Consider the following 15,952-nt stretch of genomic DNA (forward strand, 5'->3'; position numbering starts at 1 on the left):
GGAATCAGGCCCTTCGGCCCAACTTGTCCACACCTCACCTCCTTTCTAAAAGAGTGCCTTTTAATTCTGAGGCTATGACCTCTGGCCCTAGACTCTCCCACCAGTGGAAACATCCTTTCCACATCCATTCCATCTATGCCTTTCATTATTCTGTAAGTTTCAATGAGGTCCCCCTTTCAACCTTCTAAACTCCAGTGAGTAGAGGCGCAGTGCTGTCAAACGCTCAGCATATGCTAACCCATTCATTCATGAAATTAGGTGGTTGTTGGCTGAGAGGAGGTGATGAAGAAGGAGGTACACATAGGAGGCGGCACTGTGGCACAGTGGTAGAGTTGCTGCCTTACAGCACCAGAGACCCAGGTTCGTTCCTGACCTCTGGTGTTGTCCCTAGGGAGTTTGTACATTTCCTCCTGTGACCGTGTGGGTTTTCTCCTGTATCTCCGGTTTCCTCCCACACTCCAAATACGTACAGGTTTGTCGGTTAATGGACTTCAGTAAAATTGCAAATTGTCCCTCGTGTGTAGGATAGTGTTAGTGTGCGGGGTGATTGCTGGTCAGTGCGGGTTTGGTGGGCCGAAGGGCTTGTTGCCGCATTGTATCCCTAAAAGTCTAAAGGATGAAGCGGTGGAAAATGAGGGAAATAAGTGAATGCTGGAGATGTGGAGAGTCGAGAGTGTTTTATTGTCATATGTCCCGGAATGGAACAATGAAATTCTTGCTTGCAGCAGCACAACAGGTATGTAAACATAGTACTCAGTAGATAGCATAATAAACAACAAGATGTCCAATAAATTGAGAAAAAATACAGCGCAATAAACAATTCAGAGCCTGTAGACCACAATGTGCAATGAAGGCAATTTGGAGTTTAGTTGGACTTTGTAGTGTTCAAGAGCCTGATGGTTGTTGGGAAGAAGCTGTCCCTGAACATGGCGTTACAGTTTTCAGGCTCCCACGCCTTCTATCCGATGGAAGGAGATCAATGAGAGCGTGGCCAGGGAGGTGTGGGTCTCTGATGATGCTGGCTGCTTTTTGAGGCGGCAACTCCTATAGACACCTTCGATGGTGGGGTGCGGTCGATGGACTGGACAGTGTTCACCACTTTTGCAATCCCCTTGGTTCTTAGGCGTTTGGGTTGCCAAACCAGGTGGTGTTGCAGCCAGTTAATCAAGTCAAGTCAAGTCAAGTTTATTTGTCACATACACATACGAGATGTGCAGTGAAATGAAAGTGGCAATGCTCGCGGACTTTTGTGCAAAAGACAAACAACCAAACAACCAAACAAACTATAAACACAATCATAACACACACATTCTTTTACATAATAAATAATGGAACGGAAAAACGTTCAGTAGAGTTAGTCCCTGGTGAGATAGGCGTTTACAGTCCGAATGGCCTCTGGGAAGAAACTCTTTCTCAACCTCTCCGTTCTCACCGCATGGCAACGGAGGCGTTTGCCTGACCGTAGCAGCTGGAACAGTCCGTTGCAGGGGTGGAAGGGGTCTCTCATGATATTGTTGGCTCTGGAGTTGCACCTCCTGATGTAGAGTTCCTGCAGGGGGGCAAGTGAAGTTCCCATAGTGCGTTCGGCCGAACGTACTACTCTCTGCAGAGCCTTCTTGTCCTTGGCAGAGCAATTCCCAAACCAGATGGTAATGTTCCCGGACAAGATGCTTTCCACCGCCGCTGCGTAGAAGCACTGGAGGACCCTCGGAGACACTCTGAATTTCCTCAATTGCCTGAGGTGGTAAAGGCGCTGGCTTGCCTTACTCACGAGTGCTGAGGCGTGTGATGCCCATGTCATATCCTCGGAGATGTGGACTCCCAGATATTTAGAACAGTTCACCCTATCCACAGGATCCCCATTTATCCTCAATGGAGTGTACGTCCTCAGATGATGTGCCCTCCTAAAGTCCATGATCAGCTCCTTCGTGTTTTTGATGTTCAAGAGGAGGCTGTTATCAGATTCAGATTCAGATTCAATTTTAATTGTCATTGTCAGTGTACAGTACAGAGACAACGAAATGCATTTAGCATCTCCCTGGAAGAGCGACATAGCAAATGATTTAAATAAATAATAATAAGTAATAATAAGTGTCCGGGGGGTGGGGGGGTGATTGGCAGTCACCGAGGTACGTTGTTGAGTTATCCTGGCACCAGAGTGCTAGACCAGCCACCTCCTCCCGGTAGACCTTCTCGTCGTTGTCTGAGATCAGGCCCACCACCACAGTGTCATCAGCAAACTTCATTATTGAGTTGGAGCTGAACCTAGCCACACAGTCATGTGTGTACAGGGAGTACAATAGGGGGCTGAGGACGCAACCCTGGGGCGATCCTGTGCTCAGGGTGAGGGACTTCGATGTATTCCCTCCCATCTTGACTACCTGGGGCCTGGCGGTGAGAAAGTCCAGGACCCAGGCACACAGGGAGGTGTTGAGCCCCAATTCCATTAGCTTCCCGGCCAGTCTGGTGGGGACTATATGCTCTCTACTGTACAACTGTAGAAGTTTAGAGCAAGGTTGTTGTTCTGACACCATTGAGTCAGATGACCAATCTCCCTGCTATACTCTTGTTGTGAATGTTTCCCAAAACACTGCCTCCACAGATGCTGCCTGACCCACAGAGTAAAAACTGTAATCAGGTTAACCATTAAACAAGAAGAACACATGTTTGTAACTCCAGTCGGAAACATTGCTTGGAGCTTGCGTTCCTTGGCGCTAGAATTTAGAAGATTAAAGGGGGATCTTATAGAAACTTACAAAATTCTTAAGGGGTTGGACAGGCTAGATGCAGGAAGATTATTCCCGATGTTGGGGAAGTCCAGAACTAGGGGTCACAGTTTAAGGATAAGAGGGAAGTCTTTTAGGACCGAGATGAGAAAATCATTTTTTACACAAGAGTGGTGAATCTGTGAAATTCTCTGCCACAGAAGGTATTTGAGGCCAGTTCATTGGCTATATTTAAGAGGGAGTTAGATGTGGCCCTTGTGGCTAAAGGGATTAGGGGGTATGGAGAGAAGGCAGGGATGGGATACTGAGTTGGATGATCAGCCATGATCATATTGAATGGCGGTGCAGGCTCGAAGGGCCGAATGGCCTACTCCTGCACCTATTTTCTATGTTGACGTAGTATCGTCAATGACTTTTTTAATTCCACCCTCTAAGCTCTCATTTGAAATTTTGTGTATTGCCGACCAAGGTAACGAGCAATTGACCATTGATTGAGGGGTGCCCCAATTTAATAATGACCTGGCCGTTATTTGGAACTACATTAACGCCACATACATGATGTTTTTCAGAGGTTCGGCTGCTGCTAATGTAGTGTCTCAGTACTGTCAAGCCACAGTCCTCTTTGTGTACATTCGATGGAAAAAGATCCACACTCCGACCTGGGCAGGTAAATCAAGTCTTAAACGTGTGGAGCAAATACAGAAATAGACAGCGGAACATGCCAGCTGAGGGCCGTCCCCACCCAAAACATCACCCAACCACCTTCTCCAGCGATGCTGCCTGGCACGCTGAATAACTCCAGCGCGTTGTGTCCTCACTGGAGCTGAGCACCTGCTTCAGAGCTGATCGGTTCCATTCCATTTTACTGAGGTGACTGGTTCCCCTGGTTATGAAAGGTCTATTGATCTTGGCAGGTGTACCCATTGGATCTGAGAGTGTTTACTGGAGGGCACAGTTATCCGGTGAGAGGGAGAAAGTTTAATGGAGATGTACGGAGCAAGTTCTTTACACAGTGAATAGTGGGGGCCTGGAATGCATTGCCTGGACTGGTGGTGGTGGTGGAGGCAGGTATGATGTTTGGTTGAGTTTGGAGATACAGCGTGGAAACAGGCCCTTTGGCCCTCAGAGTCCACGCTGACCAGCGATCCTGCACACACTAGGGACAATTTAGAAATGTTACCAAGCCAATTAACCTACAAACCAGTACATCCTTGAAGTGTAGGAGGAAACCAGAGAAAACCCACGCAAGTCACGTGGAGAACGTACAAACTCCGTACAGACAAGCACCCTTAGTCAGGCTCTGGCACCAAGCCAGCATCTCTGCCACTGCACCACCATGTTGCCCCATGTTGTTAAGCTGGAAAGGAAGAAATGGTGCAGAGAAGATATATGAGGCTGTTGCCAGGACTCGAGGGCTTGGGCCATAGGGAGAGGTCAAACAGGCTAGGACCTTATTCCATGTAATGCAGGAGGATGAGGGGTGATCCTATAGAGGTGTATAAGATCAGGAGTGGAATAGATAGGGTAAATGCACAAAGTATTTTACCCAGAGTAGGAGACACAAGAATCAGAGGACATGGGTTTAAGGTGAGGGGGGAAAGATTTCATAGGAATGAGGGGCAACCTTTTTACATAAAGGCACCATATCTGAGGAAGGATGTGCTAGCTCTAGAGAGGGTCCAAAGGAGTTTTACAAGAGCGATCCCAGGAATCAATGGGTTAACCTATGATGAGTATTTCTTCGGCACTGGGCCTGTACTCGCTGGAGTTTAGAAGAATGAGGGGGGACCTCATTGAAACATACAAATTAGTGAAAGGCTTGGATCGAGTGGATGTGGAGAGGATGTTTCCACTAGTGGGAGAGTAGGACCAGAGGTCATAGCCTCAGAATTAAAGGACGTTCTTTTAGGAAGAAGACACAAACAATCTCCCAGAAATACTAGGGAACCGAGGATCTAGTGGGAGGGAGGAACTGAAGGAAATCCACATTAATCAGGAAATGGTGTTGGGACTGAAGGCAGATAAATCCCCGGGGCCTGATGGTACTCAAGGAGGTGGCCCTAGAAATCATGGATGTATTGGTGATCATTTTCCGATGTTCTCTAGATTCTGGATTAGTTCCTGTGGACTGGAGGGTAGCCAACGTAACTCCACTTTTTAAGAAAGAAGGGAGAGAGAAAACAGGGAATTAGAGACCAGTTAGCCTGACATCGGTAGTGGGGAAGATGCTGGAGCCGATTATTAAAGATGTAATAACAGTGCATTTGGAAAGCAGTGACAGGATCGGTCAGTCAGCATGGATTTATGAAGGGGAAATCGTACTTGACTAATTTTTTGGATTGTTTTGAGGATGTAACGGGTAGAATGGATAAGGGAGAGCCAGTGGATGTGGTGTATTTGGACTTTCAAAAAGACTTTGACAAGGTCCCACGCAAGAGATTAGTGTGCAAAATTAGAGCACATGGTATTTGGGGTAGGGTATTGACATGGATAGAGAACTGGTTCTCAGACAGGAAGCAAAGAGTAGGATTTACCAGGTTTTTTTCAGAATGGCAGGCAGTTAATATTGGGGTGCCGCAAGGCTCGGTGCTGGTTATTTACAATAAATATTGATCACTTAGACAAGGGAACTAAATGTGACATCTCCAAGTTTGCGGATGACACAAAGCTGGGTGGCAGTGTGAGCTGCGATGAGGATGCTATGAGGCTGCAGGATGACTTGGATAGGTTGGGTGAGTGGGCAGATACATGGCAGATGCAGTATAATGTGGATAAATGTGAGGTTATCCGCTTTGGTGGCAAGAACAGGAAGGCAGATTATTATCTCAATGGTGTCAGATTAGGAAAAGGGGAGGTGCAACGAGGCCTGGGTGTGCTTGTACATTAGTCACTGAAAGTAAGCATGCAGGTACAGCAGGCAGTGAAGAAAGCTAACAGCATGTTGACCTTCATTGCAAGAGGATTTGTATTTAGGAGCAAGGAGGTCCTACTGCAGTTGTACAGGACCCTGGTGAGACCGCACCTGGAGTATTGTGTTCGATTTTGGACTCCTAATTTGAGGAAGGACATTATTGTTATTGAGGCAGTGCAGCGTAGGTTCACCAGGTTAATTCCCGTGATGGCGGGACTGACATATGATGAAAGAATGGGTCTAATGGGCTTGTATTCACCGGAATTTAGAAAGATGAGGGGATCTTATAGAAACATATTAAATTATTTTAGGATTAGACAGGCTAGATGCAGGAAAAATGTTTCCAATGTTGGGGGAGTCCAGAACCAGGGGTCACAGTTTAAGAATAAGGGGTAGGCCATTTAGGACTGAGATGAGGAAAAACTTTTTCACCCAGAGAGTTGTGAATCTGTGGAATTCTCTGCCACAGAAAGCAGTGGAGGCCAATTCACTGGATGTTTGCAAGAGAGAATTAGATTTCACTCTTAGGGCTAAAGGAATCAAGGGATATGGGGGGGGGGGAAAGCAGGAACGGGGGAAGACACAAAATGCGGGTGAGGCAACATCTCTGGAGAGAAGGAATGGGCGACGTTTCGGTCGCGGTACTGATTTTGGATGATCAGCTGGCTTGAAGGGTCCAGTGGCCTACGCCTGCATCTATTTTTCTATGTTTCTATGAGATGAGGAGAAGTTTATTTAATCGGAGGGTAGTGATTTCTTTGCCACAGAAGGTTGTAGAGGCCATTTCAGTGGATATTTTTCAGGCAGATAGATATATTTTGGATTAGTACAGGTGTCAGAGGCTATGGGGAGAAGGCAGGAGAATGGGATGAGCGATAGATCAGCCACGATGGAATTGTGGAGTAGACTTGATGGGCCGAATGACCTAATTCTACTCCTATCACTTATGACCTTAAATGGTGGGTAGGTATTAGGAATGAGCGGGAGGAGATAGCTGAGGTAGATACTATCAGAATGTTTTAAAGACATTAAGACAGGTATATGCACAGGATAGGTTTGGAGGGATATGGGCCAAACGCATGGGTGTAGCTTTAGATTGAGAGATACAGCATGGAAACAGGCCCTTTGGTCCACTGAGTCCACGTTGGCCATTGAACACCCATTCGCACTAATTCTATGTTACCCCACTCCCTACAAACTAGAGGCAATTTACAGAGGCCGAGTATCCAACAAACCCGCACGACTTTGGGATGTGGGGGGAAACCCGAGCACCCGGAGGAAACCCACACGGTCACATGGAGAAGGTACAAACTCCACACAGACAGGGCCCTAGGTCAGGATCGAACTTGGTTCCCTGGCGCTGTGAGGCAGCAGCTCTAGCAATAACGCCACCATCCGTCCCCGATAGTCTTGGCGTCTGTGTTCATTTGGATATTGCATCAACTGTGGTGAGTTTGTTCTTGTTTAGGATGGTCCACAGACTGTCTGCAGGAGTGGGGCCAATTCATGCAGCTGGCTGTTCCCAGCCTGTTCATGTTGTGTATCGAGTGGTGGACGTATGAAATTTCCATCTTCCTTGCCGGTAAGTAAGCGGATAAAACACCCAGCTTATTTGACTAAAAATGGAACAAAACCCTTGTGTTTAACCAAACAAAAGTCGACACACACGCACACCTTCACCAGCCCGTGTGCATTTTTTAGACAGCGCTTGCCCTGTCTAAAAAAATTCACATGGTGCAAAGCCAAGGTGATACAGACACAAACCGCGATGAACTGGAAGGTTGGTGCTGTAAAAAGACGGCTAAAGCACAGTGTACACAGTAAGTCCTACAAAAGAGGGGGGAGGAGGAGTGGAGACAATTTAAAAAAATATATTGATTTTATTAGAAGCAATTGTACAAGAATAAAGCAATCGGCATGAAAGATATACAATTTTCGTACAGCTTCATTTTTAACATTTGTAAATTGATACACAAATCAAAAAAAAAGAGAAAAATAAAGAATGAAGAAAAAGAAGAAAGATGCAAAAGAGAGAGAGAAGGAAAGACCCCTGAACTACCAAAGAAGTGCAAGAAGAACAAAGAGAAAGAAGAAAAATTGAACTGTCCTTCTTTCCACTTTGGAACAACAAGTTGAAAAATTCACGGCGACCATAATGAGGCCACGACTAGTTCCCAGAATGCGGGAACTCCTCACGACCATGAAGGCAACCACCCGCGAACATGTGGCAACCATGTGGCAACTGCATAGTCTCCTGCAGTCGCCTAAAATTTCGCCTAAGTGGGACAGGCCCATTAGCAAACAAGATTTCATTCCAAACCACATCTTGGTATAGACAAACCACAAGACGGATTAAGAATGCAGACTTTAAGAAGAATCGTCGAGGATGAGAATAGGATTGCAAGGGTTGAAGAAGGAATTCCAGTGAATGGGCCCGAGCAGCTGAATGGAATAGGTTTGAAGTGAGAGATTTCTGGGAGCGGTTGTGGAGTAGGATGCTTCCTATGTTAGATGGTAGCAGGAACTTTTGGATAGCAAACAGGAAACATTTTTGGTAACAGGAATTGAAAGAAGATTTACTTTGCTTCAAAAGGAACCATTTTATTGCCATACAAAGGCTTGAGATTGCTAAAAGGCAGTGGACTGATGCAAGTAAGAATGTCATTGTTAAGTCTGGGACATATAACAATAAAACCCTCTTGACTAGTTTAACCTATGATGCGCGTTTGTCGGAACTGGGCCTGTACTCACTGGAGTTTAGAAGAATAACTGGGCCTGTACTCACTGGAGTTTAGAAGAATGAGGGGGGACCTCATTGAAACATATAGAACAGTGAAAGGCTTGGTTAGAGTGGATGTGGAGAGGATGTTTCCACTTGTGGGAGAGTCTAGGGCTAGAGGTCATAGCCTCTGAATTAAAGGACTTCTTTTAGGAAGGAGATGAGAAAATTATTCAGGCAGAGGGTGGTGAATCTGTGGAATTATTTGCCACAGAAGGCTGAGGAGGCTGTCAGTGGATATTTTTAAGGCAGAGATAGATGGATTCTTGATCAGTACGGGTATCAAAGGCTATGGGGAGAAGGCAGGAGAATAGGGCTAGGAGGGAGAGATAGATCAGCCACGATTGGATGGCGGGGTAGACTTGATGGGCCGAGTGGCCTAATTCTACTCCTATTCCTTTTGACTTCTCCTTTCTCTGACATTTCCTGTCTGATTCTTGCAGGTTTAGTGGACGAAGTGGAGCTGGGGGCCCAGAACATCATTTACCAAGTTTTAACAACAGCGTACATGGTGAGCGCCTTTCTCTGAGTGTGGAAATATCAAAGACTAGAGGGCAGAGCTTTAATGTGAGGTGTGGGGGGGAGGAGTTTTGAGGGGATGTACGGGGCAGGTTTTACACAGAGCTGGAATGTATTGCCAGGGGTGGTGGTGGAGGCAGATACGATAGAGGCGTTTCAAAGACTTTTAGATGGGCGTGTAGATATCCAGGGATTGGAGGGATATGGATCGCGTGCAGGCAGACGGGAAGAGTTTAACTTGGCATCGTGTTCGGCACGGACAGAAGGGGATGAACACCCTGTTGCCCGAGTGGGACAGCTGACAAATTTCAACGGCCTTTTTACCTCGATTCTAAATGAATCCACAACACAATGACACCAAGCCGACCTCCACTGCCCTGTTGTTCTACTTCTTGCGTATGGCGTGCACAGCCTGGTGTTGTAAGACAACTTGGTCTGTTTGATCTTCTGTTTGTGCACGCCGGGTTGATTGCATTTGTCGAACCAGGGTGGACCACGTGAAGGCTGCAATCTCCCACCCCGCCCTGTTGTTGAATGCTGGTGGAGCAGCTAGAAAGGAGGGATCGACGGTCGGTGGGACTCGGTGGGCCAAAGGGCCTGTTTCCATGTTGTATCTTTCAATCAATCAATTAAAGCCAGGTTCACTACCGTATTGTACCATAGATGTGGTGTAGCTGCTCATCAGGTCAAACGTGCAGGGAGTGCCAGCCTGAGACGGGATAATGTTGAGCTGGAAGGTACACAAAAAAGCTGGAGAAACTCAGCGGGTGCAGCAGCATCTATGGAGCGAAGGAAAAAGGCAACGTTTCGGGCCGAAATGCTTCTAATGTTGAGCTGCACTGGTTTCTGCTGTTTACTCTGCAGGTCCCTCTGGGGTACAGCATGGCTGCAAGTGTCCGTGTGGGTAAAGCTCTGGGTGCTCAAAAGCCAGAGGAGGCAAAGGCTGCGGCCAGTGTGGCGATGTGGTGTGCTGGTGAGTGCTGACGTCTCATTCTCTACATTGGCTTTGGTTGATTATTGTCACATATACCAAGATACACTGAAAAGCTTTTGTTTGCGAGCTATCCAAGCAAATCAGATAATAGAAATAAATATAATCAAACACAACAGGTAGAGCGAAGAGAAAAAAATACCAGAGTGCAGAATATAGTTTTACAGTTCCAGAGATAAAGTCCAATGTCCGCAAAGAGGTGGGTTGGAAGATCGGAACTGCACCCTTGCTAACAGAAGGAACATTCAGAAGCTTGATAAATGAGGGGAAGAAGCTGTTCTTCAGTCTGGTGGTGTGCACTTTCAAGCTTCTGTACCTTCTGTCCGACGGGAACAGGGAGGATCAGGGGGAATGACCGGGATGAAAAAGATCCTGAATTATGTTGCCTGCTTTCCCGAGGCAGCATGACATGTAGATGGTGGGCAGTCTGGACTCTGCGATGGACTGGGTTGCATCCACAAACCTCTGTAATTTCTTGCACCCATGGGCAGAGCTGTTCCCAAACCAAACTGCAGTAGCGGCAGCAGTAGAGTTATAGAGACAGACCTGGTTCGATGCTGACTACGGGTGCTGTCTGTACGGAGTCTACCGCTGCACCACCTGCTGGCCTGAATCCTTGGCTCCACGAACCCCATTTCCAGATGTCATGACTCTTATACCTGTCAACATTACTAAGCTCCCAATCTCCTTGTACTCCGTCTCGTCATAGTTTGAGATCCGGCCCACTATTGTGGTGCTGTTTCTATATGGAGTGAGGGCAGAAGTTAGCCGCACAGTGGTGAGGGTACAGGGAGTGTAACAAAAGGCTGAGAGCACATCCTTGCGGGACACATCCTGAACATACTCCCTTCATTCTTTACAACTTTACGTTTTATTTCTGACTTTGGAGGGATATGGGCCAAATGCAGGTAAATGAGACTAGCCCCCTTGACAGCAAGGCAAATTAATCCGGTGGGCCTGTTTTGGTGCGAGTCTATGATTCTGTTTACAATGTAAATGTAACATGAACAATTTCCATTTAAACGGATGTATCATTGCAGTACATACTCTGGCCAGTAGGTATCGCCATTGAGCAGATTTGCATCAGCTCTTGGCTGGAGGTGCTTTCGAGATGGAGAGACAAGGAACTGCAGATGCTAGCTTGCCAAAAAAAAAGACACAAAGCACTGGAGTAACTCAGTGGGTCGGGCAGCATCCCTGGAGAACGTGGATTGGTAGGCTGGGCATTTTGGCCGCTTACTTGCCTTGGTGGCTAATAAACACTGAGCTAATGCAAGTAATATTTACCTGACTAATCTTGGTGGCTTCTGTCAGGACCAGACCGAGTCTGCCACTCTCTGCATTAGAATTGCAGTACCAGGCCATGATGCAACCAGTCAGGACATTTTTTGCAGTAAATCTGTGGAAGTATTCAGTGCGGCACGATGGCGCAGCGGTAGAGTTGCTGCCTCACAGCGGCAGAGACCCGGTTCGATCCTGACTACGGGTGCTCTCTGTACCGAGTTTGCACATTCTCCCCGAGACCTACGTGGATTTTCTCCGGGTGCTCCGGTTTTCTCCCACATTTCCAAAGACGTGCAGGTTGTAGGTTAATTGGCTTCGGTAAAAATTCTAAATTGTCCCTAGTGTGTGTAGGATAGTATACAGGTTCCCCTAGTTGGTGGGCCGAAGGGCCTGTGTTTGCGCTGCATCTCCAATCTAAACTAAACTAAGGCATGTCATTTAATAAGTGCAAAAGAGTTGGATAATACCTCCCCTTTGTGATTCAAATAAATTAAAATCTTCTGAGGTGAAGTTTAATTTGCGAGTTTTCAGGATTTCATAATATTGTGCATCCACTTGTGATACTCTCTGACAGGATTCACTGCATTGGTGATTTCGGTGATCCTGGCAGCTGTGAAGAATGTGGTGGGCTACATCTTTACCTCTGACAAGTTAGTAGAATAATACTTCTCACTGCAAGACCAGGATGTTTCCGAGTGAATTTACCAATGTCTAACATCCCTGCTACCCATTTCTTCCCCTTACAGAGAAATTATCCAGTTAGTTTCCAAACTCGCTCTATTAATTGCTGCTTACCACTTATTCGATTCCATGGCTGTGAGTATTTTAAAACAAACCTGCATTTAATCATTTTAAAAGTAAATTCTATTTCATGATTCTAGAGAGTTTATTGTCAAGTGTCCCAGATAGGACAATGACATTCTTGCTTTGCTTCAGCACAACAGAATATAGTAGGCATAAATAGATCCCCTCGATGGTAGGGAGGCCAGGGCCGATGATGGACCGGGTGGGCAGTGTTTACAACTTTTTGTAGTCTTTTCCGCTCCTGGGCGCTCAAGTTGCTGAACCAAGCCACGATGCAACCAGTCAGCATGCTCTCTACTGTGCACCTGTAGAAGATTTTACAGATTTGAGATTTTACAAATGTATTTTCCTGCTATGTTACTTTACTTGTCAGATGTACCCAGGTACAGTGAAATTCATTTTTGTATACAGCCCAGTACAAGTATCACTATACATAAGCACTTTGATACATCTTAGATCAGCATTGAAGCTACGGTACAAGTGTATAGCAGCAATACACTGAGACTGTATACAGAGTCGCTAGTTTGGCTCCATTTTCAAGTTACAGTTGTTGTAAGTGCAGGGATCTTGGCCATGAATGCCTGTTGGCCTAGATCTTAAATACTGTTTATGTGCTAATAGCTCCCCAACAACAATTACATTGGAGATTCCATATATAATCAGTGATATTTGTTTGGAATATCAGGAGTTTTTCCATGAAACTTAATTGTTAAACTCACATATTCCACTTGTCTTCTGTACAGTGTGTTAGAGCTGGGATCTTAATAGGGACTGGGAAACAAAAGCTGGGAGCCATCGTCAATCTAATCGCCTTCTACATGGTCGGATATCCCATCGGAATATCACTGATGTTTGCAGCAAAATGCGGTATCTTAGGTAAAGATTTTATTTTGAAGACACTGCCCTCACCTGTATCCACCTATCGCTTACCCGGATGTGTCCCACTTCCACCTCTCCTCCAGCCTTCTCCCTCCGACCGCCATCAGTCTGACGAAGGGTCCCGACCTGAAACGTCACCCATGAGTGTTCTCCGCATATGTTGCCTGACCCGCTGAGTTACTCCAGCACTGTGTGTCCTTTGCAGTGACCGTCCATTCACGACACCTGTCTTTTTCTGCAGGGCTTTGGTCTGGCTTGTTTGTATCGGTGTCATTACAGGCCATCTTTTACCAGGTGGTGATTTCAAAAATCAACTGGAACAAAGCCTCGGATCAGGTGAGGATTGCCGGGGAAACCTCTTCTGAATACGTTTAGGAAGGAACTGCAGACGCTGGCTTAAACCGAAGATAGACACAAAATGCTGGAGTAACTCAGCGGGGCAGGCAGCATCTCTGGAGAGAAGGAATGGGTGACGTTTTGGGTCTGAAGAAGGGTCTCGACCAGAAACGTCACCCATTGCTTCTCGCCAGAGGTGCTGCCTGTCCCACTGAGATACTCCAGCATTTTGTGTCGATCTTCTGAATATGTATATCTAGCTTGAGATTAGAAGACCAGGCACGGGAGAGATGGGCTGAATGTGATCTTCCAACAATATCGCAGGTTTCTAAGCTTTCAATAGACAATAGACAATAGGTGCAGGAGTAGGCCATTCGGCCTACTCCTGCACCTATTGTCTATTGTCTATTGAAAGCTTTCAAAGGTGATACTTTGCTGGGAGAGGTCCCAGTGTAGAAGCTATCCGCTCTCGCCAGGCTGCCTGCTTCTGATAAAGATCTTGTGCTTCATTTAAAGGCCCTGATTAACGCGGGCGTGAAGAGTGACGGAAACTCCCCGAGCATCACCGTCAGTGACCGCACGGAAGGTGACGTGACAGGTAACAATAGTCTATTTATTTTATTTTATTCTTTATTTCGAACAGAATAAAAGATTAAAAAGCAAGTGTGAAACAGCATACAAAAGCCATTTGGAAGAGTGGGCTGAAAGATGGCAGATGGAGTTTAATGCTGATAAGTGTGAAGTGCTACATCTTGGCAGGACAAATCAAAATAGGATGTACATGGTAAGTGGTAGCGAATTGAGGAATGCAGTTGAACAGAGGGATCTAGGAATAACTGTGCATAGTTCCCTGAAGGTAGAATCTCATGTAGATAGAGTGGTAAAGAAAGCTTTTGGTGTGCTGGCCTTTATGAATCAGAGCATTGAGTATAGAAGTTGGGATGTAATGTTAAAATTATACATGGCATTGGGGAGGCCAATTCTGGAGTATGGTGTACAATTTTGGTCGCGTAATTATAGGAAGGATGTCAACAAAATAAAGAGAGTACAGAGGAGATTTACTAGAATGTTGCATGGGTTTCAACAACTAAATTACAGAGAAAGGTTGAACAAGTTAGGTCTTTATTCTTTGGAGCGCAGAAGGTTAAGGGGGGACTTGATAGAGGTCTTTAAAATTATGAGAGGGATAGACAGAGTTGACGTGGATAAGCTTTTTCCTTTGAGAGCAGGGAAGATTCAAACAAGAGGACATGATTTGAGAATTAAGGGACAGACGTTTAGGGGTAACATGAGGGGGAACTTCTTTACTCAGAGAGTGGTAACAGTGTGGAATGAGCTTCCAGTGGACGTTGAGGGAGGCATGTTCGATTTTATCATTTAAAAATAATTTGGATAGGTATATGGACGGGAAAGGAATGGAGGATTATGGTCTGAGTGCGGTTAGATGGGACTAGGTGAGAGTAAGTGTTCGGCACGGACTAGAAGGGCCGAGATGGCCTGTTTCCGTGCTGTAATTGTTATATGGTTAAAAAACAAAACAAGAATATTTATAAAGTGTCATAAACAATATCTATAAATAAATGAAATCGTATGTGTCCGAAAAGGAGCAGGAAGAAGCCAAAGCTTATTAATTCCCACCCCTTATTCAACTGCTTATAATTATCTTGTACAGATTTAGCAGCTATACGTACACCATATGTACACCACCAGCTACATGTACACCAGCAGCTATATGTACATCATATGTACACCAGCAGCTATACGTACACCATATGTACACCACCAGCTATATGTACACCAGATTTTTTACATTTATACACTAATCAAATATTTACAAAGCCATACAAAAAAAGAGAGAAAAAAAGAAAAGAAAAAAACCTCATATACTATACAGTATCTTAGTCATATATACAACCCATCACCCTATAATCACCCTTCCCAATACAATCAGTATAACAAATATCCCACTCACAATCACATATCCTCATCACAATATCTTTTTAAAAAAGTGTTTTTGTACATCTTTTATATAATGGATGTGGAGCAGGTGAGGAACAGAGAGGATTGAGATCTGAAGAAGGGTCTCAATGTGAAACGTCATCTATCCATGTTCTCCAGAGATGCAGCCTGACTCGCTGGGTTACTCCAGCACTTTGTGTCCTTTTGTGGATTGGAGTTAATGACGTTTGCCAGGATTGAGAGATGTCTGGGATGGGACATTTTAGGAAGTAGAACTGCAGATGCTGGTTTACAAGAAAGGACACAAAGTGCTGGAGTAACTCATCAGGTCAGGCAGCATCTCTGGAGAACATGGATAGGTGATGTTTTGAAACGGGACCCTTCTCGTCTGAAACGTTCCTAAGACATAGAAGCAGACTCAGGCCATTTGATCCATCGAGTCTGCTCCCCCATTCAATCATGACTGATCTACCTTTCCCTCTCAACTGCATCTCCTGCCTTCTCCCTGTAACCTTGGAGACTCGTACTAATCAAGAACCTGTCAATCCCCACTAAAAATACACGATGACTTGGCATACATTGCCGTCTGTAGCAATGTATTCCATTGGTTCACGCCCTGTGTTTAACGGAATTCCTTCTCATCTCCTTTCTAAAGGTGCGTCCTTTAATTCTGAGGCTGTGCCCTCAGGTCCTAAATTCTCCCACTAGTGGAAACATTCTCTCCACAACCACTCCACCCAGGCCTTTCATCACCTGAGAGGAAT

General features: G+C 45.6%; 1 protein-coding gene across 3 annotated transcripts in view; it reads left to right on the forward strand.

Moving 5' to 3' along the window:
- The window catches only part of LOC116988804 (multidrug and toxin extrusion protein 1-like), a 29,380-nt gene that overhangs the window by 12,480 nt on the left and 948 nt on the right, over window positions 1-15,952 (forward strand). For all 3 annotated transcript variants that reach the window (XM_033045723.1, XM_033045721.1, XM_033045722.1), the window contains exons 9-17: window positions 3,296-3,393; window positions 7,106-7,219; window positions 8,860-8,927; window positions 9,800-9,908; window positions 11,785-11,860; window positions 11,957-12,026; window positions 12,758-12,890; window positions 13,135-13,229; window positions 13,746-13,827. In XM_033045723.1, coding sequence (XP_032901614.1) covers window positions 3,296-3,393; window positions 7,106-7,219; window positions 8,860-8,927; window positions 9,800-9,908; window positions 11,785-11,860; window positions 11,957-12,026; window positions 12,758-12,890; window positions 13,135-13,229; window positions 13,746-13,827 — 845 coding nt within the window. The remainder of the gene's footprint in view (window positions 1-3,295; window positions 3,394-7,105; window positions 7,220-8,859; window positions 8,928-9,799; window positions 9,909-11,784; window positions 11,861-11,956; window positions 12,027-12,757; window positions 12,891-13,134; window positions 13,230-13,745; window positions 13,828-15,952) is intronic.

The sequence above is a fragment of the Amblyraja radiata genome, chromosome 28 (assembly GCF_010909765.2).
Source record: "Amblyraja radiata isolate CabotCenter1 chromosome 28, sAmbRad1.1.pri, whole genome shotgun sequence".
Classification (NCBI taxonomy): Eukaryota; Metazoa; Chordata; class Chondrichthyes; order Rajiformes; family Rajidae; genus Amblyraja; species Amblyraja radiata.